The sequence below is a fragment of the Squalius cephalus genome (assembly GCF_949319135.1).
Source record: "Squalius cephalus genome assembly, chromosome: 5".
Lineage (NCBI taxonomy): Eukaryota > Metazoa > Chordata > Actinopteri > Cypriniformes > Leuciscidae > Squalius > Squalius cephalus.
In genome coordinates, this window is record NC_137126.1 from 35,330,936 (window position 1) to 35,356,761 (window position 25,826).

The 25,826-nt window shown below is 36.4% G+C and overlaps 3 protein-coding genes across 4 annotated transcripts; 1 reads left to right on the forward strand and 2 right to left on the reverse strand.

Moving 5' to 3' along the window:
* The first annotated feature begins 901 nt into the window (after nucleotides 1-901).
* On the forward strand, nucleotides 902-14,903 carry htra4 (HtrA serine peptidase 4). Of its 2 annotated transcripts, none has more exons than XM_079871796.1 (9): nucleotides 902-1,520; nucleotides 5,473-5,572; nucleotides 5,924-6,128; nucleotides 12,069-12,263; nucleotides 12,364-12,396; nucleotides 13,058-13,172; nucleotides 13,251-13,308; nucleotides 13,397-13,492; nucleotides 14,543-14,903. In XM_079871796.1, the coding sequence occupies exons 1-9, from the start codon at nucleotides 1,112-1,114 to the stop codon at nucleotides 14,706-14,708; spliced, it is 1,377 nt and encodes a 458-aa protein (XP_079727922.1). In that variant the 5' UTR covers nucleotides 902-1,111; the 3' UTR covers nucleotides 14,709-14,903. The 2 variants fall into 2 exon arrangements, with proteins under 2 accessions (XP_079727922.1, XP_079727923.1); XM_079871797.1 differs by lacking the exon at nucleotides 14,543-14,903 and adding an exon at nucleotides 14,026-14,064.
* Nucleotides 14,904-15,727: 824 nt separating this feature from the next.
* On the reverse strand, nucleotides 15,728-19,710 carry tm2d2 (TM2 domain containing 2). The gene is made up of 4 exons (XM_079871798.1): nucleotides 19,193-19,710; nucleotides 18,983-19,070; nucleotides 18,299-18,414; nucleotides 15,728-16,195 (listed from the first exon to the last, which is right to left on the reverse strand). Exons 1-4 carry the CDS (start codon nucleotides 19,459-19,461, stop codon nucleotides 15,982-15,984), a joined length of 687 nt encoding a protein of 228 aa, XP_079727924.1. The 5' UTR covers nucleotides 19,462-19,710; the 3' UTR covers nucleotides 15,728-15,981.
* A 1,517-nt stretch (nucleotides 19,711-21,227) lies between these two features.
* tbx3b (T-box transcription factor 3b) lies at nucleotides 21,228-25,104 on the reverse strand. Its single transcript, XM_079873095.1, has 7 exons — nucleotides 24,546-25,104; nucleotides 23,688-23,955; nucleotides 23,289-23,435; nucleotides 23,093-23,169; nucleotides 22,474-22,607; nucleotides 21,809-22,350; nucleotides 21,228-21,581 (listed from the first exon to the last, which is right to left on the reverse strand). Exons 1-7 carry the CDS (start codon nucleotides 24,836-24,838, stop codon nucleotides 21,270-21,272), a joined length of 1,773 nt encoding a protein of 590 aa, XP_079729221.1. The 5' UTR covers nucleotides 24,839-25,104; the 3' UTR covers nucleotides 21,228-21,269.
* Between the last annotated feature and the right edge of the window lie 722 nt (nucleotides 25,105-25,826).

The following is a 25,826-nucleotide window of genomic DNA, read 5'->3' on the forward strand; positions in this document are numbered from 1 at the left end:
AGCACGGATGTTAGCTTATGTGTATTTGATTTCACCAGACGACGGCTCGATTATCAGAATTTTTGTGCAGATTAACGTCTTGGAAGGGAGAGCTGGTTATGTTTATTTGGTCGCGTTTCAGTCACCATTTCAAATTCATTCCGTTGTTTGACAACAGAAACAGTAAAATATACGTTTGAGAATGTATTGATAATTTAGCTTCATCAAAATGGGCACAGAGAGAGACAAACTACAATGTAATAATAAATGCTAAATGTACATTTAGCATTTTCAGAAGAGCTGCCCTGTCATGCAAAAATCTAAACATTTTTGTGTTAGTAAATTGCTCAGTGCAAAGAAAGAGAAGTAATGGGAACCTGGTATTTCTTTGTTCTTTCTACATGTGTCTAATAGACATGAACAAGTTCTTTGAAAAACATCTATGACCTTTGAAACATGTCTCGTCTTCATGCTATATTGACTATGGTTTTAATAATAAACATACATTTGCATAAAGCATCTATATTTATCAATGCCCACGTTGATTAGAGTATTACAAACTTGAAAAGTATAAATTTAAGGTATATTTAGAACAAATAAAAAATGTGCGATTAAATGCGATTAATCGCGAGTTAACTCATGACAATCACGCGATTAATCGCGATTAAAAATTTTAATCGATTGACAGCCCTAATATATATATATATATATATATATATATATATATAAAATACTTTTTTTTTTATTGATTTAAAAAAAATAAACTAAGGGATGTAAGGTGAAGTTATCATTGTCACGTGGTGATCTGCTATGAGTTGTTGGGATGACAGGCACAGAGAGAGGTAAACTTTTGAACTCCTCCCTTAATTCCTTTCCTGAAGACCCAAAACACAAAACCTGCGTTCCAGCATGTTGTCCCTTCATAAAGAGTTGTACGTACAACGAGCCGCAACTTTAGCGTCATTATATATGACATTAAAGCAATATGCAACGATTCTTGAGTTTAAACTTGAACATTTTCATTGTGGAGTTGAGCAAGAGGCCGGATAACTGTTGATTTTGTCAAAGCGAAGTTTACTTGAAACTGAAATTCCATTTGTACTTACATTGATTCTCAAGATTATTGTTCATCATGTGGAAACTGTTGGCCTGCGTTCTCATGGCTTCTGAGTTACAGGCGCGTGATTTACGGAAAAGACAGACACTGTGCCCGGATGTGTGCGACCTGTCCCGCTGCTCATCTGCACCCGAGTTTTGTTACTTTGGCGTGGTGAAGGACAGCTGTGGCTGCTGTACGATGTGTGCTGCGGAAGAGGGGGAGTATTGTGGGGAGCGCGGACATGGATTTTGCGGTCAGGGGATGACCTGTGAATATCGCACCTCTGAGCGCGGCACGTGCGTTTGCGACTCCCATGAGCCAGTGTGCGGCAGCGATGGGAGAACTTATCCCAGTATCTGTCGACTGAAAGCTGAGAACAGACGGGCGAAGATGAGCGGCATACCTGCTGTCATTTTCATCCAGAGAGGCCCCTGTGAGACCGGTGAGGGGAATTTTTTTTGTGGATGTTCATAACACCTGACTTGACAGAAGTTAATGACAGTATAAACTGTGCAGTTGTTTTCCCCCCTCACAAAGTTACTTGCGGCGGACGCAACGCCAGATGACAGAAAAAAATAAATAGCCTAAAAAAAAAAAAAAAATTATATATATATATAGGCTACAGTACAGGCCAAAAGTTTGGACACGTTACTATTTTTAATGTTTTTGAAAGAAGTTTCTTCTGCTCATCAAGCCTGCATTATTTTAATATTGTGAATGATATATTATTACAATTTAAAATATTTGGTTTTCAATTTATTATACTTTAAATTATCGTTTATGTCTGTGATGCAAAGCTGAATTTTCAGGATCATTAGGCTACTCCAGTCTTCAGTGTCACATGTGACATCCAGTCTATCACATGATCCTTTAGAAATCATTCTAATATTCTGATTTATTATGAGTGTTGGAAACAGTTCTGCTGCCTAATATATTTGATGAATAAAAGATTAAAAAGAACTGCATTTATTCAAAATAAAAAAATATTTTCTAATAATATAAATATTCTTTACTATCACTTTTTATCAATTTAACACATCCTTGCTGAATAAAAGTATTGATTTATTTCAAAAAAAAGAAAAAAAAAATTACTGACCCCAAATTACTGACCAGTAACGTATATTGTTGTTACAAAAGATTTCTATTTTTATCTTTATTTTTATTTTTTTACTTTTTATTCATCAAAGTATCCTAAAAAGTATCACAGGTTATGAAAAAATATTAAGCAGCAGAACTGTTTCCAACTTTGATAATGAATCATCATATTAGAATGATTTCTAAAGTATCATGTGATAGACTGAGTAATGATCCTGAAAATTCAGCTTTGCTAATAGTAATACTAATAATACTAATAGTAGCCTAATTTAAAGATGTGGTAGCATTGGATCTGGACGGGAAGGATAACTCTGAGTGAGTTGGAAGGGGTGACATGTCGCGATTCTGCCTTCTCACACCGCGAAACAGGTACGTGGATCTGAGTGTCGTGATTTCGGTTTCATATCGCGTCGTTACAGCCCTGGTAGCTACCTGATACAACTATAAAAGAGCAAGATGACTAGTAAAACTACAGCAGACGACTACCCCTGGCTAATTAAAAAAAAAAAAAACTTGCTTTAAGCTTCTTAAGGTTGGAGGTGGAGTCTTTGGACGCTGAAAGGAGGTTGGTTGCTGGCAAGCAGAGGTTGCACTGCAGAGTTATATTTCGTTCTCCCTTCTCTTTCTTTTAATGTGACATGCCGTTTCTCCGCTTCTAGCTCCCGCTGCTCCTCTTCTGACTCCATTGTGACTGAACTCGTGAAACAGAGAAGTATCGTCATGTAATCCATTGATTTCAACAATGTAACTGTATTCTAAATACCAACTATTTAAATTGTAACTAACGGAATACAGTTAGGCCCTACTCATAATTTGTATTCTGAATAACGCTGGTACATGTATTCCGTTACTCCCCTACACTGGTGCAGAGTTACTTTTCAATACTGAGAAGGTGAAAAATCAAAAAAGTCATTCAAGGGGCATATATCAGATATGAGTGAGTACAGCTTGACTTTACAGCTTCATGCAAAATTCAACCAAATCCCCTCATAAAAAGTAAGAAGAGGCATTTATGTGATAATAGATTTATGACTTCAGCCACAAACCTCTGCAGTAAAAGAGGTGCAGCATTTCAATTCTATTTCAATGTCAAAGGAACTTTGATAGCATTCATTTCAGCACATGTCAGTACTGGCATTCAGCTGTTTTACATATTGCAGAAGCAGTGCTTGACTAATGTCAGCTCTTTCTTTCTTTCTTTGACACTTGTTGTTACAAGCCAAATCATGGAACAACATCAATATTATCATAGCATGTTGATTTTATAAATAAACTGAAAACTTGGAATGATATTGCTACCAAAACATGTACCATACCGTATTAGTAGGCTAAAGCATCCCTCCACAACCCCGACTCCTCACTCTTGGCCTGTTCTTTCACAGCCAGGAATACGGGGTTGAGTACTCTGGGTTCGGGACGAATACCGAGCCCGGAGCCCTCTCCTCAGGCAGTACGGCAAATACGTATTTATTCTATCTGACTTATTTGTAAGTGTGAACTCGTGAAATTTGTAACAATAATGCAAGTATTCATACTGTGTTCTTCTCTCATGCTCACAGCTTTGAGATATGATTTGACAGACAAATGTTTGTGTCAGATGTTCCCCTTACATTGTTAGTACACTGAGAAACCATTTTCTATAAATGAAATGTGGTGCAGGCAGTGATGATCATTGTCAATGTGTGAGTTCTCAATCCCACTGACAACAGAATCATTCCAGCTGATGAGAACAGTGTGGGATTTTCTTTTACTTTCAAAGACAAGAAGCTAATTAATGCTTCAGGATGATAAGGAATTGTGTAAATGAAAAGGTTGGTGTATAGTAAATAAGTCTACTTTTTTAAATGGCCCATATGACTTGCATTCTTCCATGGAGAGCCTCTCAGCCGTTCTCCTCTATACAGTAAAAGTGGATTGTGACCAGAGGCTGTCAGGCTTCATAAAAGTGCATATGACTCATGCATTATATTCAAAGTCTTCTGAAGTCATATGATAGCTGTGAAGGAAGAATCTTAAATTTATGTTATTCACAGAAAATCTGAACTTGAATCTCTTGCTTGACAGCCATGGTTTGGTTACTTTTCATTGTATGGAAAAGAGCAATTTTGACTTCTTTTATTTTCCAAGGAAGAAATAAAGTAAGATGGGGTTTCAAAAGTAAATTATTTAATTTATGTATTTAAAAATGAAATAATATATTATGCAACTCTGAACTATTGTTTGAAAAATGTTCAAAAGGTTTTGGGGGAAATTAAATATAAAAAATGTAATGTTCAAATTATATATATATATATACACTAAAATATATACTAAAAACAGATATTCTCAGGTAAGGTTAGTGTTTCAGGTGAACCCCCTGCTTTTATGCATACAAATGTTCTGTGGCTTCTGGCCAAGAGGTTCACATTTATTTTGTTATGACAGATATGCCTTGGGATATATGATTCATCTATGAAAACCATGTGGCATGTTCTGTCAGCTATGCCTTGCCTAATTCAGGGTTCCCAAAGGCTGAAAAAACAGTGTCACAAGCAATTCAGCTCTGAAAGTCGACTCAGTTTGCAGAAATAGTCAAGGGAACATCAATTTCGTCTAGTAGTAACATGTTATGTGGATTACATAACCTTCATCTTGTGCTTTGTATCCACTTCCACTACAAATTTGCATTTATGAAGCTTCAGCTGATTCTGCTCAGGTTTCTTTGACAGAAACGTAAGAGAGGAGATGATTTAAACAGTTATGTCTGTATTTATTTAAACATGTTTTTAACGTGCTGCACCGGTGGTTTAGATTTCTCATTTCCCAATTCCCACAATAGATTTTTTTTTTTTTATGTGTTTACCTGTTGTGGTTCACCTCAGGGAAACCTGTTCATGTAATGTCTGGACCGTGACTTTCTCTCAGAGGAGCAAGGCTGCTGTCAGCTGCCACAGACTTGGAGATAAGCATGTAACATCAATTTATGCAGAGACTTTGTGACAAGTTCTCCCACCAGTGCCATCAGGTAGCAGGGTGAAGAAAAGAGCTCCACATGGCTGTTTGCTTTACTTCAGCTTGTGCCCACATGTTACTATTGTTGATGTGTGACAAAACAAGAGCTACATTGTGACATTTGTAATGCATTTTAGATTTTAATCTTGGGTTGTCAAGCTCTTTTTTTTTTATTCAGATGTTTTGGCTTGGTCTCAATTTTTTTAAAGGAAAATGTTTTCTTATTAAGCTGGCAAGTTTTCCATCCCAGGTAATATATTTTCTAATGTAATTTGTGTCATTTTTGTCTGTTTTCTTTGCTCTGATAGGCTCTCGAAATCCAAGCAGCATGCGCTACAAATTTAACTTCATAGCAGATGTGGTGGATAAGATTGCCCCTGCAGTGGTCCATCTAGAACTGTTTAGTCGGTAAGGACAGATGGTGGTAGTTGTTTAGATGCTGAGCAGAGTGTCACATGCTAGTTATAATGCTTGGTATTCTTAGCTGGCTCAGAATAAACTCTTCATATGTGATTAAATTATGAGAATATAATTGTTTGTTTAGACAGAGGTTCAAAAATGAGAGTAGATTAAGTATGTAAACACTTCTGTTTAGATCAGATTTGGATGTAAAGATATTTAATTTTGCTATAAATATTTGGTGGTATCTTAAACAGATGAAAATGTTGTGATTCAAAACTTAGAAATCTCTCCGTAAATAATAGGCAACCTAAGTTTTTCATGTACTCATACACCAAGGGATTCATTATTTCCTTCCAGACTACCATTTTCCAACCAAGAGGTTCCTGTATCCACTGGCTCAGGGTTTATAGTGTCAGAGGATGGGTGGATCGTCACCAATGCACATGTACTGTCCAATAAGCAACGTATCAAAGTGGAGATGAAAAATGGCATGCTGTATGATGCCACAATTAAAGATGTGGATCAAAAATTAGACATTGCTCTAATTAAGATCGACTCAGAGGTAAGTAGGCCAATGACAAAAACTAACCTCCAGAGGTCTTAAGTGGTTAAAATCTCTTTGGTTGCTTGGTAAAAATGTTGTCTTTGCATGTTATGGCTCAGGTCCTCTGGTTTATCATCAGCGAGTAGCTTCACAGCTGCTGGAAGTAAATTAATCTTGCGGAGGCAGTCCAGCAGATGTTTCTGGAGTCAGCAAGAGCTTGTGCCACCAAAAATTAGATTCTCCTTCTTGACATGGTTAATTTGTTTTCTGATTTTCTCAGGAGAAAATTGGTCAAATCCCAACTTTCTGCCTATTTTCGGTGTGCGCTTGTGACCATGATAACATGTCTGTTTGGCACTTACAGGCCGCATTTGTTAACAGGACCAGCACACAGCCCTGAAAAAAACAACAAAGCCCAACCAGTAAAAATGGCATTTCTATGGAAGCTTGTTTCCGCCACAGAATAAAAAATGTAATTGCGACTTTTTATTAGGGGTGTAACAATACATCGATATGGATCGATCAAACGTCTAACGATACGCTGCATCGATACCACACGAAAAATAACGATATGAGGACAATGAGTTACCTTTATTTGGTCACTCTCCACGTCTTCACGTAACGTCCGTCTATGCTATTCCGCCAAAGCGCACCATATTGTCTGCCGGTGTGTCTTTATATAAAGATAACGTTAAATAACGTTAATCTCCTCATCTGAAATAAACGCCTGACAAGATTGACTGAACCCTAAATACGCTTTGTCACAAAAGCCGGTATTGTCCACTGTCAAGGCATCGCAAGTTCATGGTTTACAGCAGAAACCGACAAGCACCCTTGTTGTTTGTGAGCACAACCCGATAAGTCAATTTTAGCAAATCAGCACGGAGTATTCAGGTCAGGTGACAAGGCTGCTAGCTAGTCTAAGCTGACTATAAGTGACCGAGGATGGATAATTTAAACAAACTCAAACCCGAGATATCTTCTTTTGGGGTTATAACCTTGATAAAGCAGAATGTTACAGTGGTGAGGGAAAAGCTCCCTGTATTGCGTGTAATCACAACAATAAAGTTTGTAAGGCGTCTATGTCAGCTGAGGAGATATAAGTATTTGAACACCCTGCTATTTTGCAAGTTCTCCCACTTAGAAATCATGGAGGGGTCTGAAATTTTCATCGTAGGTGCATGTCCACTGTGAGAGACATAATCGGGAAAAAAAAAATCCAGAAATCACAATGTATGATTTTTTAACTATTTATTTTTATGATACAGCTGCAAATAAGTATTTGAACACCTGAGAAAATCAATGTTCATATTTGGTACAGTAGCCTTTGTTTGCAATTACAGAGGTCAAACGTTTCCTGTAGTTTTTCACCAGGTTTGCACACACTGCAGGAGGGATTTTGGCCCACTCCTCCACACAGATCTTCTCTAGATCAGTCAGGTTTCTGGGCTGTCGCTGAGAAACACAGAGTTTGAGCTCCCTCCAAAGATTCTCTATTGGGTTTAGGTCTGGAGACTGGCTAGGCCACGGCAGAACCTTGATATGCTTCTTACAGAGCCACTCCTTGGTTATCCTGGCTGTGTGCTTCGGGTCATTGTCATGTTGGAAGACCCAGCCATCTTCAATGCTCTAACTGAGGGAAGGAGGTTGTTCCCCAAAATCTCGCAATACATGGCCCCGGTCATCCTCTCCTTAATACAGTGCAGTCGCCCTGTCCCATGTGCAGAAAAACACCCCCAAAGCATGATGCTACCACCCCCATGCTTCACAGTAGGGATGGTGTTCTTGGGATGGTACTCATCATTCTTCTTCCTCCAAACACGTTTAGTGGAATTATGACCAAAAAGTTCTATTTTGGTCTCATCTGACCACATGACTTTCTCCCATGACTCCTCTGGATCATCCAAATGGTCATTGGCAAACTTAAGACGGGCCTTGACATGTGCTGGTTTAAGCAGGGGAACCTTCCGTGCCATGCATGATTTCAAACCATGACGTCTTAGTGTATTACCAACAGTAACCTTGGAAACGGTGGTCCCAGCTCTTTTCAGGTCATTGACCAGCTCCTCCCGTGTAGTTCTGGGCTGATTTCTCACCTTTCTTAGGATCATTGAGACCCCACAAGGTGAGATCTTGCATGGAGCCCCAGTCCGAGGGAGACTGACAGTCATGTTTAGCTTCTTCCATTTTCTAATGATTGCTCCAACAGTGGACCTTTTTTCACCAAGCTGCTTGGCAATTTCCCCGTAGCCCTTTCCAGCCTTGTGGAGGTGTACAATTTTGTCTCTAGTGTCTTTGGACAGCTCTTTGGTCTTGGCCATGTTAGTAGTTGGATTCTTACTGATTGTATGGGGTGGAAACGTGTCTTTATGCAGCTAACGACCTCAAACAGGTGCATCTAATTTAGGATAATAAATGGAGTGGAGGTGGACATTTTAAAGGCAGACTAACAGGTCTTTGAGGGTCAGAATTCTAGCTGATAGACAGGTGTTCAAATACTTATTTGCAGCTGTATCATACAAATAAATAGTTAAAAAATCATATATTGTGATTTCTGGATTTTTTTTTTAGATTATGTCTCTCACAGTGGACATGCACCTACGATGACAATTTCAGACCCCTCCATGATTTCCAAGTGGGAGAACATGCAAAATAGCAGGGTGTTCAAATACTTATTTTCCTCACTGTATGTATATATACATATATATATATATATATATATATATATATATTATAGCAATTACTTGGTTTTGTTTAACTCTGAAACATGAAATGTGGAGTTATTTGCTTTTGCCAAAAAACGACAGTTGAATTTATCTGCTTTTTCTAAATAACACATTTTTAATAAAAAATACTTTCAGTGAACTTTAGTTTTTACCTGTATTTGGTTTTTGAGTTATTATTACTTAATCAAAACAACCCAGCTGCAGTTTGATTGATATTACTTGGAATGCAAAAAAACAAAAAAAAAACATGATTTAATGAAAATGAACCAGAACGGAGTGATCTGTTTTTGCAAATGAACTCTTCTGTTGTAAATGTCTCAATTGGGAGAGGGTGTGCAATTTTGAAAGAGTTTAATTAAAATGTTATACATTTTGGTTGCATTTGTGAGTTAATACAAATTTAACTGGTTGTGTAAACTTGGCACACACTATCTAAATATGTCGAATCGAATCGTAATCATATCACAGAATTTTTTGAGGTATTGGCAAATATCGTATCGCTGGCTGAGAGAATCGATATCATATTGTATCGTGATGAACTGTCCGATTTACACCCCTTCTTTTTATCTCACAATTCAGACATTTTTTCTCACAATTGCAGGTTTAAAGTCACAATTGCAAGTTATAAAGTCCGAATTGCATGATATAAAGTCATCATGTAAAGTCGCAATTGCGAGTTTATACCTCACAGCGTATAACAGTGAAAACATGGATAGCTGGAAAATTCAGTCAATGGTGGGGAAAATTAGAGATTACTCTAGAAAAAATTACTCTAGAATTAGAGTAAATTCCTATACACTACCAGTGGACTAGCCTACACAATAATTCAGATTCGCAGAATTAGAAACATATCTGTTTTATATCAATATTCTAAACAATGTTTTCAAACAGTGTAAGTTTCATAAGACTATATATGAAAAACTGTGTAAAAAAAAGATTATTTAATAGGCTACTCGATCAAAAGGGTTAGCACAACTACAAGCCAAGTATACTTTGAATAGTCTACTTAATTATACTTTTAAGTATATCTCGATCAAAAGATTGAGTACAGGCCAAATATATTTGGACTTTTCTCTCAGTATAAGTCAAGTACACTTAAATGTAATTTTAAGTATATTTTTTGAGAAGTATATAAAATGTAGACTGAAAGTATTCTTTCTTATTTTTAGTTTAAAAGAAGTATACTAATAGAACACTTGAATAAACTTCTTGTTCGTAAGGGGCATCTTCTGCCAACACCGATAACGTCTCGCCATAACCCAGACCATAGCAACAGCATGTAGCACAATGATTGGTAATCACTTTAATTCAGTCCCAGACTGTGTACGGCTACCTGTGGTTTCAGAAAGGAGTAGAAAAGTAGAAGAAATGTGCTGGGGAGGCAGATGGCAATCTGTTATTTTGCAGCGCTCAGGCCCCCAGCAGTAGCCTGCGGAGTCAAGGTTGAGACAGAGTGTAAAGCCGTCCTGCTCTAGAAGCACTGGTAATCAAGCTTGGTGCATCAGCCTGAAGTCAAAGAAATGCCCCCTGCAGAGCGCAGGCAGGCAGGGACAGGCTCAGGCCCAGACTGGCTGCTGGCTTCAAACATTTCACTAAAACCTATTAGACTTTTCTAAAAGGGTAACAGCACAGAAGTCTTTTTTTTTCTTCCTGAACAAGACATGTGACTTGCTATTTATCTAAAATTTGACGCGCTGTATCATGAGTTGGTCCGGAAGTAGCAATGAGCCATTTGTAGAGAATCGTGTATTTTTTATTTTTTTAAAAGTTACCGCTTTCAAATTTTGTAAATGTAATGGGTCTTCCAGGGGTCAAGCCTACAGAATGGAGCTACAAAACTTGTGCTCAGAGAACAACCTGACCCTCAATAGAAAACAACAAGGGGCTAACTTTGGGAGATCACAGAAGTTTTAATATGCTTCAGTCTTTATCAATGGAGACAGAGTGGAGAGTGTGTCCAGTTTTAAGTTTCTGGGCACATACATCTCAGAAGACATCACATGGTCCATAAACACTACTGCATTGATTAAGAAAGCACAGCAACAACTGTTTTTCCCAAGGATGTTAAAGCTGGTTTGCACTCCGGAGGGTTGTCCTGCGAGCACAGAAGATAAAAGGTGTTAAACGAGGTGTTAAAGGACATCTATAGATCACACTGTCTGACGAAAGCTATAACACACACACCCCTATGCCATCACATGTTTGAACTACTCCCGTCTGCCAGGTGTTACAAGGCATTTTACCTCAAAACTGAGGAATATATTTATTCCCAGAGCTAAATATGCTCAGTCTGAACCAAGCCAATAAGCATTCTTTGACTTTTCAACTGTCTGTAACCTTTTATTTGTTTGGTAAAATTAATGGAATGCATAGAGAATGGTGTGTAATTGCTACAATTGTTAGAGGGGTATTTGTCTGAACAATTAATATTATTGACATTGTTTTCTACTTTTTACAGTGGTTTATATGTGTGCTGCTGTTAGCTATCGTCACTGACTTTTCCACACTGGACTGATTATTTATTTTTAAATTGTTCTTTTTATTTAATCTATTTTTCAGCTATTTGTATTTTATTGAATGTATATGCTTAGTGTTAGTATAATTCTTACCATTATTCTTATTATTTTATTACTGCATCTAAGGAAGTTTCGAGTGTAATTCCGTTGGACAGGTGCAATGAGAGTCAATAGCATACAATGACAATAAAGAAATTCAATTCAAAAGTAATTATGAAATTGCTAAATGATAAATGTCATTTGTATGCTCTTTTAGTATGGTGTGACAGATCGCTGTAATTGACTTTACTTTGATTTTAATTTATTTGTAAGTTTTTTTAAGTTTACATTTTTAGTAATTTTAGTATTTTAACTTAAACTTTTTTATTTCAGTTAGTTGTCAAGGCAACATTTCTAATTCTGTTTTATTGCAGCTTCATTTCAATATGCGAAATTTTAACAAATATTTTTAACAGATTTAATAACATTAATAACACTGGCTGGAATAAATCTAATTTGGTCAAAAAAGTCAGAAAATTGTTTATAATCTTGAGCCCTTTTCTCAAAAGTTTTATTTTTACGACAGCCAAAGATATAATTTGTGCTCAAAACTGTGTTTCGGGGTCAAAACAACTCAACATGACGGAGTAGACAAGCTGCAAAAATGAGCAAGCTGGCAAAATATGTTTTAGAGGAATTCATGAAATACAGTATGTCTATGTCTCTCTTTTACACAGACTCCCCTGCCTGTGCTTTTACTTGGTCATTCATCAGACTTGAGGCCAGGAGAGTTTGTAGTGGCTGTGGGAAGCCCGTTTTCCCTTCAAAACACAGTGACCACCGGTATCATCAGCACTACCCACAGAGGAGGTCATGAACTTGGCCTGCAGAACTCTGATATGGAGTATATTCAAACAGATGCCATTATAAATGTAACCATTCTACACATTGACCATATCGTCAGTATAGACAGTTTTAACTGTATGTCCATGTAAATGAATGGAATATAATAGTTGTTTTTTTCTTTCACAGTATGGCAACTCAGGAGGCCCCCTTGTAAACTTGGTAAGAAGCATTTACTCTCCTGTATCTTATTTGGCAATAAATATATTTTGAAAATAATTCTCTCTCAGCTGCTACAGCTCTTGTGTATCTTTATTTGTTTCAGTAAAACTTCCCCCAAGGTTATAACTCTTGTTTTTATTTGTTCATCATTCAGTGATGGTATTCATGGTTCATTACTGTGCAGAATCTACTATTTCAATGTCTGCTTCCATCTGGAAATTTAGTATACCCTGGGCAAATTACCTGCGGTGGTTTATATTATTCTATTGATCTTTGTAAAGGAAAACACAACATGTGTCCTTGAAGAAGCCTCAGGCTCAAGCATGCATCTGGCTCTGCAGTAAAAAAAAAAAAAAAAAATCCATTTATAGTGCACAATAGGAGCTTGAAAATGTGTAAAAAACATTGCACAGATGCATCATAAAACTGGAATCAAACAATGGCTTTTTTCGTACATGTATATATAATATAGGCTTTATAGTTTTTCATATACTTCATAAAAGAATCTTTCATTACAGTTATTTAAAGTCACCTCAGTATTTCCTATTACTGTTCAATTAAATCATTAAACCCATTGACCACCGTCCCTCGTGTGTCTCAAGGTAGCTGTTCATTCATTACAGTGCATTTCAATATTATGCTCCCTGTTTGCGGTTTCAAGGATGGGGATGTAGTTGGCATAAACACTTTGAAGGTTACGCCTGGAATATCATTTGCCATTCCCTCACACCGCATACGGCAGTTCCTTGCAGACTCCTATGACAGACAAATAAAAGGTTTGCAAACAACTTCTGTTTAGCTGTTTGGTTGTTTTTATCTTGTTTGAATTAAGTAGCTGTTTTCTTACACTTCAGGAAGAATGCTGACTAAAAAGAAATATATGGGAGTGCGAATGCTTCAACTTTCAGCTGCGTAAGTTTGATTTATTTGTATTTTTTCAAACATGCTTTGATGACGATATAAAGTTATCTTAATAGTGTTTTTGACATTATTGAATCAGTTTGATTAGGGAGCTTAAGGAGAAGGACAGCAAGTTCCCAGATGTGAGCTCAGGAGTGTATGTGTATGAGGTTATTCCAGGGACAGCTGCCTTCAGGTAAAGGGATTTGCCTACACCACCTCATCTTACTCATTAACTCTTACCGCAGCTCTTTCTTCACTCATCTAGGCCCAGAGGCCCGTTTCATACCATCATAACCTTCAGTCAGATAAAGATTTATATCCTCATCACATATACCACAGGGGCTTTTACATATTTACCCTATGAATACATTTTTTTCCTGAAGCACCTCTGTCCCATGATGAAATTTCCCCCTGTGATATTTTGATTTCATATGATAAGTGTCCGGCATTAGAAACTTAAAAGGATAATCCATCCAAAAATGAATATTCTGTCATCATTTATGTCATTCCAAATCTGTATGACTTACTTTCTTCTGTGAAACCTAATAAAAGATATTTGGAAGAATGTTGGTAAAACAAATGTTTCGGTTCCCATTGACTTTTGTTGTATTTCTTTCTGTTCTTATTGACTTCCATTGTGTGGACAAAAATACTGTCGAAGTCAATGGGAACCAAAACATTTTGAGTACCATCATTCTTCAAAATATCTTCTATTATGTTCCACAGAAGAAAGGAAGTTGTACAGGGTTTGGAATGAAATGGGGGTGAGTAAAAAACAGAATTTCATTTTATTTATGAAGATATTTTAAATAATGTTGTTAATCAAACAATTGACGGAAGCCATTGACTTCCATAGTAGGAAAAAATACTATGGAAGTCAGTGGCTACTGTCTACTTTCTGGTAACCAACATTCTTCAAAATATCTTTTTTTGTGTTGAACAGAAGAAAGAAATTACAGGTTTGGAACAACTTGAGTGCGAGTAAGTGAAGACATTATTTTCATTTTTGTGTGAACTATCCCTTTAGTGGATACAGCTATTGGATTGAGCTATGAACTTTTCAGTTGCATTGTCCACTTGAAAAAACAACAAATCATAAAAAAAAAAAAAAATCATGGGACGGTTTAAATCCAAAGCCTGATCAGTTCGCTGTTGCAGTTAACATTTCATTATTGTACCACAGAACAGCACATATATAAGAGTATCACAAATGTTTCACATACATATTGTGATTTGTTTGTAGTGCTGGCTTGGTCAACCAAGATGTGATCATCAGCATTAACGGACATCCAATGCATTCTACAGAGGACGTGAGTCAGGCCGTGCAGTCGGACGAAGTCCTCTCTTTGGTGGTGCGCCGTGCTAATGAAGAAGTCACACTAACAGTGGTTCCTGACGAAGTGGACTGAGAAAGATTTCTGTTGCTAGTTTTCATCTAAACAATGCATTATCCACAAACATGCTTTATTTGAAAAGGACATTATAATGATAACATATAGTATCATGATGAAGTGTCAAAGCCCAGTGATGCATTTTGATACAAATACACAAGTATTTTATGTGTAGAATGATCTTGTTCTTCTGTATATATTCTCCTGACTGGGTTTAATGTCACGTTTTTATTATTTGTCATTTTTCAGATTCTTTGATTATAAAGTTCAAAAGAACAGCATTTATTTGAAATATTATCTTTTGTAACATTTTCTTTACTAAATCTTACTGACCTCAAATGTTGTAGTAGTGTATGATGGTACTGTTGAAAGCACTTAATAAATAACAGCTTGTACTCTTGCAGTGTTTTAAATTAGAGACTTCTAGTGCATGAAATATTGAGGTTGATGATCTGTCGGGCTGAATTCAATCATGGTCAACAAACACACCACATGTACTTACTACCTGCTGCTTTCAAGTGTTGTCAAGTAAGGAATCATTTCACTGCCACACACCAGTCAAACAAGTCTTTTTATCCATATGATTTTAACAAAAATTGTGAGAACATGTTGTTTTAAAGCAGTAATCGGATGTGAACACAATTGGATGTGTTGCATGCATCATATCCCAAAGTGCTCCTTTCTTCAGTAGATCAACTGTTCAGCAGGAAATAAATCTCATACATAATGAACAAAGAACACGCAATCTGCAAAACATGAAAGAGGAAATTAATGGGTGGGACTTCTGCCAAGGGATACATGTCTAATGGAGTCTATTGTTGTATGTATTTTTTATTGCAAGCTGTTTCATAACATCTGTCCATTGACAGCTCTTTGTAGGTGTTCGGTCTAAAATAAGGTCTGTAATATTTCTGCAGCTGTTTTGGCACAGTCAGCAATAAATTTAACATCATTCGTTCAGACAGATCATACAACAAAAAAGAAACAAAGGCAGAGAAGTGTAGTGTGTATTGAAAATACCAAACAAATTTCCGAGACAACTTTGTTGTATGTTTAATAAAGATTACACTTGGATCATCATACATATATTGATGTATAATGTAAGAGTTTTACTCTTGGAAGATGGCATTTATTTACATCGCTGCTTCACAAACACTTTACAAAAGAAATAAGAGAAACAGTATTTTACAAATAAGCATGGCAAATAAGGCCCATGTAAGCCCACATGCATTCAGTGTATGTAATTTAACTTGCGAGTACAAGAAAGGTGAAAAGCTGCAGTCACTTTATGTCAGTAGAAAGTGCACCAGTTGCTGCTGTCGCTGGGAGTCAGTCCCCCTGTTATCAGGAGAATGAGGTCTACAAACCACCAGATGCCAAGGCCACCCAGGGTAAGCAGCTTTCCCACCGCAGTCCCAGTGTGCCCGAGACAGAACCGATCGACACCAAAACATCCCAGGAAAAATGAGTACAGTAGGGTGGTGATGAAGTAGTGTCCTGTGTATCTTAAAAAATAAAAAGATTGCGTAAACACATGTAAGCTATGCATGCACTGAACACACTGTCGACAGTTAAAGTTCATAATGAGAATAGTAAATGTTTAGTGTAAAGCTTGTGAATTGATGGCCAGATACATTATGCACGTATATACTTCTCAGTGAAAGGAATCTACAGTACCTCACTGCCCTCTTGTGGTAAAGAAATGAAAAATGATGCAATGCTCTCTTGTGAAGCAGAAGTCAAACAACAGGAAACACTTTGTGTAACTGTAACTGGCTGTCATCTCATATTAGTGTTATTTTCTTAAAATAATAAATATGTGAAACGAATGATCAGTAAAAGCTATTATCAAGGTTCCGACGTTTTTGACAAATTTATTTTCCATTACCTTTCTAGTCATTTGTGATTACTGGATAACGATTTTTAAAAAAATCATTATTATTCAGAACAGTTTGCTAATGAATCATTCAGACATTTTGTGAACCATTTTTGTGATTCATTAAAACGAACCGACTCAAAAGAACATTTCGCTTAGAAAACAAACATTTATATGGCTAGCAAGCAAGTTTTACTCTACAAAAGAGCAATAACTAACTGATGAAATATTTTACAGCTAAATCAAGTATAGATATTTCCTTATTTTTTAAGTTTATAATAATATCTATGATTTTATGATATTGTTACGTCCCAGGACATGTTGTTTCTTTTGTTTATTATATTTGGGGATGTTATTAAGGTTATTGCTATGCATATTGCTGTTTTTGGTGTATTTCTCCTCTTTTTTCCCCTCTTATTCCGCCATGTTTTCAGCTAACAGGTATTTACCACTGCCACTTGATCCCAATTACCTTGCTGGTTTCCCTACCGGTTGTGATTGGCAGATGACTGGAAGGAAGTGGTATAAAGCTTCAGTGCTCATTAAGAAGAGGAGAGAGACCAAATTGAGTGTGTTGTGTGGAGAGTAGGAAACCGGGTGCCACCTTTTTTTTATAGTTTTCTCCTGATTTTGGTTTAGTTAGGGAGGTAGGGAAGTTCCCTGTTTATTTTTTATTTTTTCCTTTGTTGACCAGGAAAGTTCATTTTTCTTTAACCATAGAAAGAATTGGATTTTGTTTGTTGTTTTGGCTTAACCCCCTCCTGAGACTCTATGACTAATTCTGTTTGTTCTTTATTTCTTACTAAAATAAAAGACTAAATTTCATTTTACCAGATTAAGTGTCTAGGTTGTAGTGCTGGGGTTGGACACGGGAAAACCTCCTTGTCTTTCTCAAATTATTTAACCTTGTTCGTCATTCCTCCTAACACTCCTTGACCGGGGAGCGATGTAACAATATGAAATAATTTATCTAATAAAATATCAGAGTGTCTATTTACACTAAGTGTAAGACTAAATATGTTGTTGTTATTATTGCATACTGTTTTATAATGTACTACAAAATTGATTTATGCATTTATTACATCAAGGCTGGACTATTGTAATTCTTTATACCATGGTCTTCCTCAACCTTCATTGGCACATTTACAGATGGTTCAGAACGCAGCAGCTAGACTGTTAACTGGTGCAAAAAAAAGTGATCATATCTCTCCAATTTTAGCTTCTCTTCACTGGCTTTCTGTCTTTTTTAGAATTTAATTTAAAATTTTGCTGATTATTTTTAAAGCTCTTACGCACAAGCACCATCTTACATGCCAATAAAGCTCTCCTACACGTCCCACGGTCACGTCTTAAATCGAAAGGTGACAGAGCCTTTATGGAATCCCCGGTTATGGAATCAGTCGCCACCTGACATTAAGAGTGCTCCTTCAAGACACATCTTTACTCTTTTAAATTATGGATTAGCAACTGTTATCTTTGATTTTATGAATATATTGTATTTTGTTTTGTACAGCACTTTGGTCAGTGTAAGCTGAATTTAAATGTGCCCTATAAATAAAATGTACTTACTTACAATACAGACACTGAGATGCAAAAACTGTAGTATCTACCACTATTTGTATTAAAGTATGAATAGCATGTTATACTTTTTATACTTAGTGCAAAAAGAAAATGCTGTTATTTCCACTTGCCAGATTTCCAGAATGTCCACGCTATATTTTATTTCACTTACTTGATGCATGGCTCATTGCCTCTGAGAAACTCCCGTGGTCCAGCACACTCTATGCCATCCAGTGCCGTGCATAACACCTGGGTATGGTTCACATCTTTGTACACTTGACCACCAAACTACAAGAAAAAGTCAATTGTATTTTTTTAGCTTTGCGACACTTACATAAACATCAGCTGGAAGGGATTTTATAAAAATAATTAAATAATTAAAAAGCAAGAGTTTTCCAAGGCTCTGAACTGCAGATTATGGGCGCAACATATCTTTCCAATACAAATGTAGGTAAAAATGTTACAATAGTTACAACTATAAATTATGCATAATTACATGCTACTAACCCTACAACAAACCAAACCTAATTCTAACCATAACCCTTTATATTAAGTACACATAGACCTGGTTTCACAGACAGGTCTTAGATAAAGCCAGAATTAGGCCTTAGGACATTAAAGTGGCTTTTAAAAAACATGCATCTTTGAACAAAACAAAGGCACTGACATATTTTAAGATATTTCAGTACAAGTTGCTTTCAGTTAAAACAGCTCAAACATGCATTTTAGACTTAAGCCATGTCTGTGAAACCGGGGGATAGTTCATTAATAGCCTACTACTCAGTATTTAAATGTATAGGCTAATTGCTCTGTAACAAAGACACCTTAAAATAAAGTGTAACCCAACTGAACTTGCCTTTACACATCCATAGCCCATCTCCTGAAAGGCAGAGACATTTCCTCCGTGATCGACTGGATCTTGGCAGAATATGAATTCCTCTGGTCTAAATGAGATATTAGCACATCGTCATAAACTATAACAGCGCCCACTGAACTGTAAGTCGTCGTTGTTGTTGTTGTTTACATAAAACAGGCCCCGTGCTTCAGAAAGATGAAGTGAACTTACAGGTATCGACAGAGGACGACAGGTGATGGAGGGTTGTACTCGTACTGCTCCGTGTGATTTGATGCTTCAGTAGGTATAACACTCTCCGTCACAAGTGTTTCTCCCGGTTGTTCGCTGAACAGAACTGTTTTGCTGGTCGTTACTCTGTTTCCGGGTGGGTCGGTTGAGTTTTCCGAGTGAATCCCGTCCAGACACTGTAAAAGTAGCACTGTAAAGAGCAATAAGAACTGTCCGCATAACAAAATGTAGTTGACTGAAATCTGCGGCATGATTTCTGAACGGCTAACGTTGGCTGATCTTTCAGCTAATGAACGAGACAGCAGCTACCTAGCGGTGATTTTGCCAGTCGCATCTGTAAATGCCAGTCGACAACATATTACTGGCGGTATTATTTAATATTATGCGACTTGTGTACCATATTGTGACCGAATATGAACCATATTACACTGCTACACAAGCTAAAACTGAGCTGTACAGTAGTCAATATAGGCGGCGCATTGTGATGACGCTATTTGTGTAACGTTACGTCATTTCACATTCATTTTCATCCATTTGAATATTGAAAACGTATGTGAATTCTGTGGCAATGCCAAAAAATTGTAACTCATCTTCTTTCTTTTTTTTTCTTTTTTTTTTAATATATTCAAAAATGTTTTGGTTGGATGTTTCAAATTTCATTTCTAGGTTGTTTGGAACATGTTTACAAATTAATCTGTATGATGTAGTATTTTTTTGTTGTTGCTGATTCCAAAAGTACGATGTGCTTCCTTATACAACTTTTTATTTTACTTGGAAAACATTCATGTGACAAAAATGGACTAAAGCTAAGCCAAGCTTTGAAAATGTTATAAAAGAGATTAAACAATATGGTAATACATTAGATCAAATTAAGAACAAAACAGCAAGAAAAACCTATGAAGCTTGTTTAAATTATTGTGATTTTACCCCTAGCATGACCTATTTTATTTGACATATTCTTATGTATGTTATTTTCTACTTGTTGTGAGGTGTATATGCATGAACAAATCTTTGTATATTTTTTGTTGCATAAAAAAAAACATTCATTTTCAGTAGGCTACTTGGCACTTATTCTGGACTGAAAAACTGAAGGAACTTAATTCGGATTGAAAGATTGAAGGAAACTTAATCTGGACTGAAAGACTAAAGGACTCTGGAGTATTGTTGTGACAATATAATGAATAAATAAATTGAAAAAAATATTTAAAAAAAACATTAATTTATTAATTATTTGTATCAAGAAATGCATCAATATTATTAAACATGTCGGAGTAAAGTTCAACATCAGTTTTTTTGTGGCAAATGTATTATGGGGAACTTTTTTTTTCCCAAGAAAAGTTACTTGACAGGATAGATTTTATGGAGGAATAGTACTGTTTGTGAATAGTATGTTGTGCTCATTAGGGTAGAATCTAATGTGTGACTATTTTATTTAAAAAAGAATAATATATTTAGAAATGTAATAAATCTTAATATGTATCACTGAAGTTGTTTTTAACTCAGTAGCCCAGTATCTTGCACCATAATTTTTTTTTTTTTTTTTTTGCTCTCATGAATACTAAAGGTATGAGGTTGTATGTAAATTTTCTTGAACTATAAATAAAAATTCTCAATGTAAGATTTATTTACATATTATTTAAAAAAAATTGTATGGGCATCTCCACAATTATATATTTGGGACTGTGATATAGTAAAATATGCTTAAGTGAGATGTACTGTAAAGATTTGCCATATGGTTACTATCAATTACAGACTGTTGTTCAAAATAAAAAATTCTTAAAATAGAATGGTGCTTGATATAGTGCAGTTTAAATAATAATAATAATAATAGAAGTAAAGCAAATAAATGGGAAAACAGAGAAAATGGTATGAAATTTATTTAATGGTTGCTCTGCAACTTCATGTTTTTTTATGCATTTTTCACACATTTACACAGCAGATAAAGACTAAAGAATAAATAGTATATATTACTTTTTAATCCAGACCTTCACATTCCATAGACTTATAATGCACATAATTACAGCTCACTAAATTTGTTGTTGTTCCTGTACAGACATCTCTAGAGATCACGACACGTTGTGTTTTGATCCTCATTAGGTTTTGATCTAAACTCAGTTGATGCAGGAGTTGTAATACCAGCGTGCTCATTTGTATCAGTTTCACCATATGGAATAAATACTGGGGTTTGTGGCATTTTTCGGCCATGCACCCACATTGGTATAGGGTAGGGTCTGCATCGGGATCGGTAGCTAACGTTGAGAAAAGGGGTGCGTTGAACCTGGTATGGTACCGCAGAGGAGGTGGCAGCAGATGTAGTCATGTAACTCTGTGGATAAGGTAAGACACTTCCATGCGTCGAAACAAGCACATTCTGTGAAAATTAGATCAAATATATACTGTATATTCTTTATATATTTTTGTTATAATTTACATGCAAGTTAAAGGCTATAAAACAACACAACATATTTCATTTAGCATGTTTTGTGTCTTTTTATATTTTATTATATATGTTTTATTATTTTCAAATCAATCAATTTATTTTAAATTAGATTTATTTTTAGTGATATATTAGGCTTACATCATGAATTATGGACCTACCTGAGAGGTCGTTCTGTGCTGCTGAAAGTAAGGTGGTAAATCTGGCATGCCAGTAAGTCTTTGTGGTGAGGTTGAGACTGAAGTGGTGTGACTTTGACCCTCCCCTTCATTTGACCTTCGAGATAACCAAGGACCAGTTGCTTCAGATGCCAAAAGTGGAAGTGTTCCAACATAATGAAACTGACATAAATTTGACAAGACTTGTGCCGGCACACGCAGCGAATTAATTAGGCCTGGATGGGGGATGTAATAGGGCCGAGCGAGCAAACCCTTCTGAGAAACATCAGTCACGTCAACTGCAAACTTGGATTGTTCAGCATGTTTTTTATCAAAGGGTAAATGTTCAGTAGCCTCCTCCTCACCAAGCTTTTCCTTGTTGTTGGCTTCTATGTTCCAATCTCCTTGTATCTTCTCTTTTGAATTGTCCTTGGACTCTTTCACTGTTGTAGAGATTACTCTGGAATTTTGCTCATGCTGAGAAACTTCAACTTCATTGCTTTCCTTCTCATCTCCATATCCATCAATGTCGCTCTCATTCGTATCTGTTGAATAAATATAATAGAAATATCTCATAAATGTGTGTTAGGAATACCAATATTATTAATAGCCTATAAAATAGAACATAAAAAGCATATATATAGTATAAATTAAATTCCAGTTGAAACCTGTTGAAGTTGATGTAACGACATTAGTTTCTTGAATCAAATAATTTGATGAACTTTGGTCAAAAGATGAGTCGTCTGTGAACACATTGGCTTTTTTCGCTTCCACATCGCACCTCTGATGCAACATTTGTTTCCTAAGTATTGAAAAATAATCATGTCAGTGGATGTTAAAACGATTCTTTTCAGACCGTGCTGTTCATAAGTCCACATTGAACATCTGAGATTCAAAATGGAAATAAAGAGAAAGTTTGTGAGAAATTTAAAACAAAGACAAATGAGAAAGATTGTCACTAATCAAATATGTGAACTCCTTTGTTCCAAAGGTTAATGATCCTTTGTGAATCAATCTCAAATCATGCTGGAGAACATAATCATCAGGTTTTACACAAAGTTGGGTTCACACAGCTCGAGTGCTGCTGTCATTAAAACAAAAAAAGGGCAGACCAAATAGCCTCCGGAATGATTAGGCCTAGTTCAACTTTTCAGTAGGCTAAAGGCTAATCATTTAATTTATCCTGAAAATCAATGAAAATGCTAAATAGAATCATTAAGTGGAATTTTAAACAGGATATTTCTAGGCATATTTATGAAATCTGAAAGGGGAAAAAAAAAAACTGACCTTTTCTCTCGTCTCCCATTTCCGGTATCGCGGAATCCTTTTGCAAATGGATTATTATCGATTTTCAACTGAGTTATCTGTAAGGTTAACGTGTCCATTAAGATTTCACATTGCTTAAGTGTTGTGAAAATTGTTTACAACTTTATTAGGATAATATGTGGTTTCATTGATTAAACATTTGAATCCATCCTGTCACCTTTTCGTTTTGGTATGCCGTAACAGCGATAAATTCAGTCTCAGGAAACACGTATGTTTTGAATGTGCTGTAAGGAAGTTTGAGGATGTCGTTGGCTCGAACGATATGAAACCTCGGCTGATATTTATGCATGGAGTTTAAAATTGTCTGCAAAACAAAATCATATCATTTTTCATAATCATTGCAAACAAATTATTTTTAAACAATAATTTAAAAACATTTCTGTTCGGATTCCACCATTTTAAAAATATTTTCACAGAGCAGTTTGATACGCAACTTGTTGAACTTTCATAGATCAATTTGCCTTTTACACAAGCGTGGTGGCAGAGAAAATGAGTTTAAGGAGAAATTTACAATAAAGGACGTTCATAAATTATGAATCACATATTAAATACTCACAAATCCATGTTTGTCAGATATATTGTTCGTCAGTTTTAGTTTATGAAAGGTGACAGCTTTGGACATCCATTGCTCCCCGGTAGCAGGACTGTCTGGGTGGATGTACATTCGTTTGGGCATTTCTGGATCAGCCTTTCCAGCCACCATCCAACGGGAGTTGTGAAACTTGTATCTGAAGTCGTCAGCCGCCACTATATCCATCAGCAGGATGTACCTCGCCTTCCTGTCAAAGCCGCTGCAGCGCACTTTAAACGCTGGAAACATGCGCCTCAAAGAAGCAAAACTATGTCGTTTACACTCAAATAACAAAAATATGTTCTAAGAATGTTTTGTTACCTAATGTTCAAATATGGAAACGTTATTTGTGATTCTGAATATTCTTTAAAATGTCAAAATTACCAGTTTAAAGAAAAAATGGTTAAGCGAACGTTAAAGAAACAACTTTGCAGACATTATGGGATACTTTTGAATCTTCTTTGAACATTCTGCAACGAGTAGCCTAACATTTAAAATATGTTACATGAACGTCCAACTAAAACGTTCAGGGGAAGAAAAACTGTTATAGGCCTAGTAACGTTTTGAGAGCATTTAGACCTAGGCTATATTGAAGGCCAGATAACTTCGAACGAACATTCTATTAACGTTACTGTAAGAATGTTCGTTCTTAACGTTGAGAGAACCTTGCCAGAACTTCAGTCAAAGTTCTGAAAACCTTATGTGCAAGTGTCCAATTCAGAATTACATAGTGACACTGACACCTCAAAATAAATAAATTGCTTACACATGAATAGCTGAGATCGTCACGCTGAATTTTTAAAAGACACTCACGGGTCTAGTCGTTTTAAATATTTTTCTTACCTTCCAGACTTTGTTATGACCATCTCCGTGCCGCTTTTGTGAAACTGCCCCCACAGTTCCTTGGCTTCCAGGTGAACCACGGGGTCATCTTCAGGTGTCAGTCCGAGGTCTCTCGTCTCCACAGAGAGGTGAGCGGGAGAAGCGGCTTCTTTGAGTGCCAGGCGAATAGAGTTATGGAGAGCGTTCGCAATCTGCTGTTTCCCGTATCCAACAGGAAAAAACTGTGACTGCTGTCCAAGCATCGAACTAATCGTGAAATCAGTGGAACTGGCCGGTATAAAGTGATACGCCATTCTCTCAACTTATATTCACTCCATCCCCACAACTCCTCCCTGAAATCTTCAGCATTCACTCCTTATGTGGAATCATGCTAGTTTCAGTGTGTCAGAAGTTGTAGGCTACTGTTTGTCAAAATGAATCTCGCGTTTTTGAATGAGTCATTCATTCATGCTTTCATGTCTTTGTCCTGTTGAGAGAAAAGCCCAACTGCAGAGACAGTAAAGGTTGTTTTATGGGGTCTCGTGCGCACAGATGAACCCTGGGGACCTTATGCCGGATCTCTAGACAGCATGGTGGTTTCTGGTCGGGACGGGTCAGTCGGGGGTTCTGATTGGCTCCGCGGACACATGCAAACCAATTGTGCTTCATAAGGGCGTGGTAAATCGATTTGTGTAAAGAATCAACTGCAACAAAGGGATTTGATACAAATGGAACATCAGCTGTCCAGAGTTTAGTGCTGCTCATGTTTGTGAAGAAAGAATGTAGGGCATTTAAGGGAGATCGGGGCTAGTTGTCACAAAGGTTGTGTCAAAAGTACAATTACTCAGATCAGGTGTATGTTTTCTCTGCCAGTGATTTTGTATATTCTAAACCCTTTTATGACACATGAACAAAAATTCCCTAATAGTTGAATGGCAGAAGAACACAATAAAATACACACTGAAATACTGTATACATTCAGTCTAGAAAGTCATAGGCCTATCTTATATATCTGACATTGATACATTATATGTTTGTTTATTTGAACACACGGCTAGTCAATATTTTACATTTATACAATTACAATTAATTTGATATTTTTGTACATTAGGCTGCTTGTACCATTTTTGAGGATGATCCTAAAACAGATTGTTAAATGTCAGGTTCCATTGTGAAAACTTAACCCAAGCTATGAAGAAATTGATATTTGGAAACAGATCTTGAGAGATATTCTCTGTCGTTATTCTGACATTACTTGATTAAAAGTATATGTTATAATGGCAGTACTGTCTGTAGAACAAA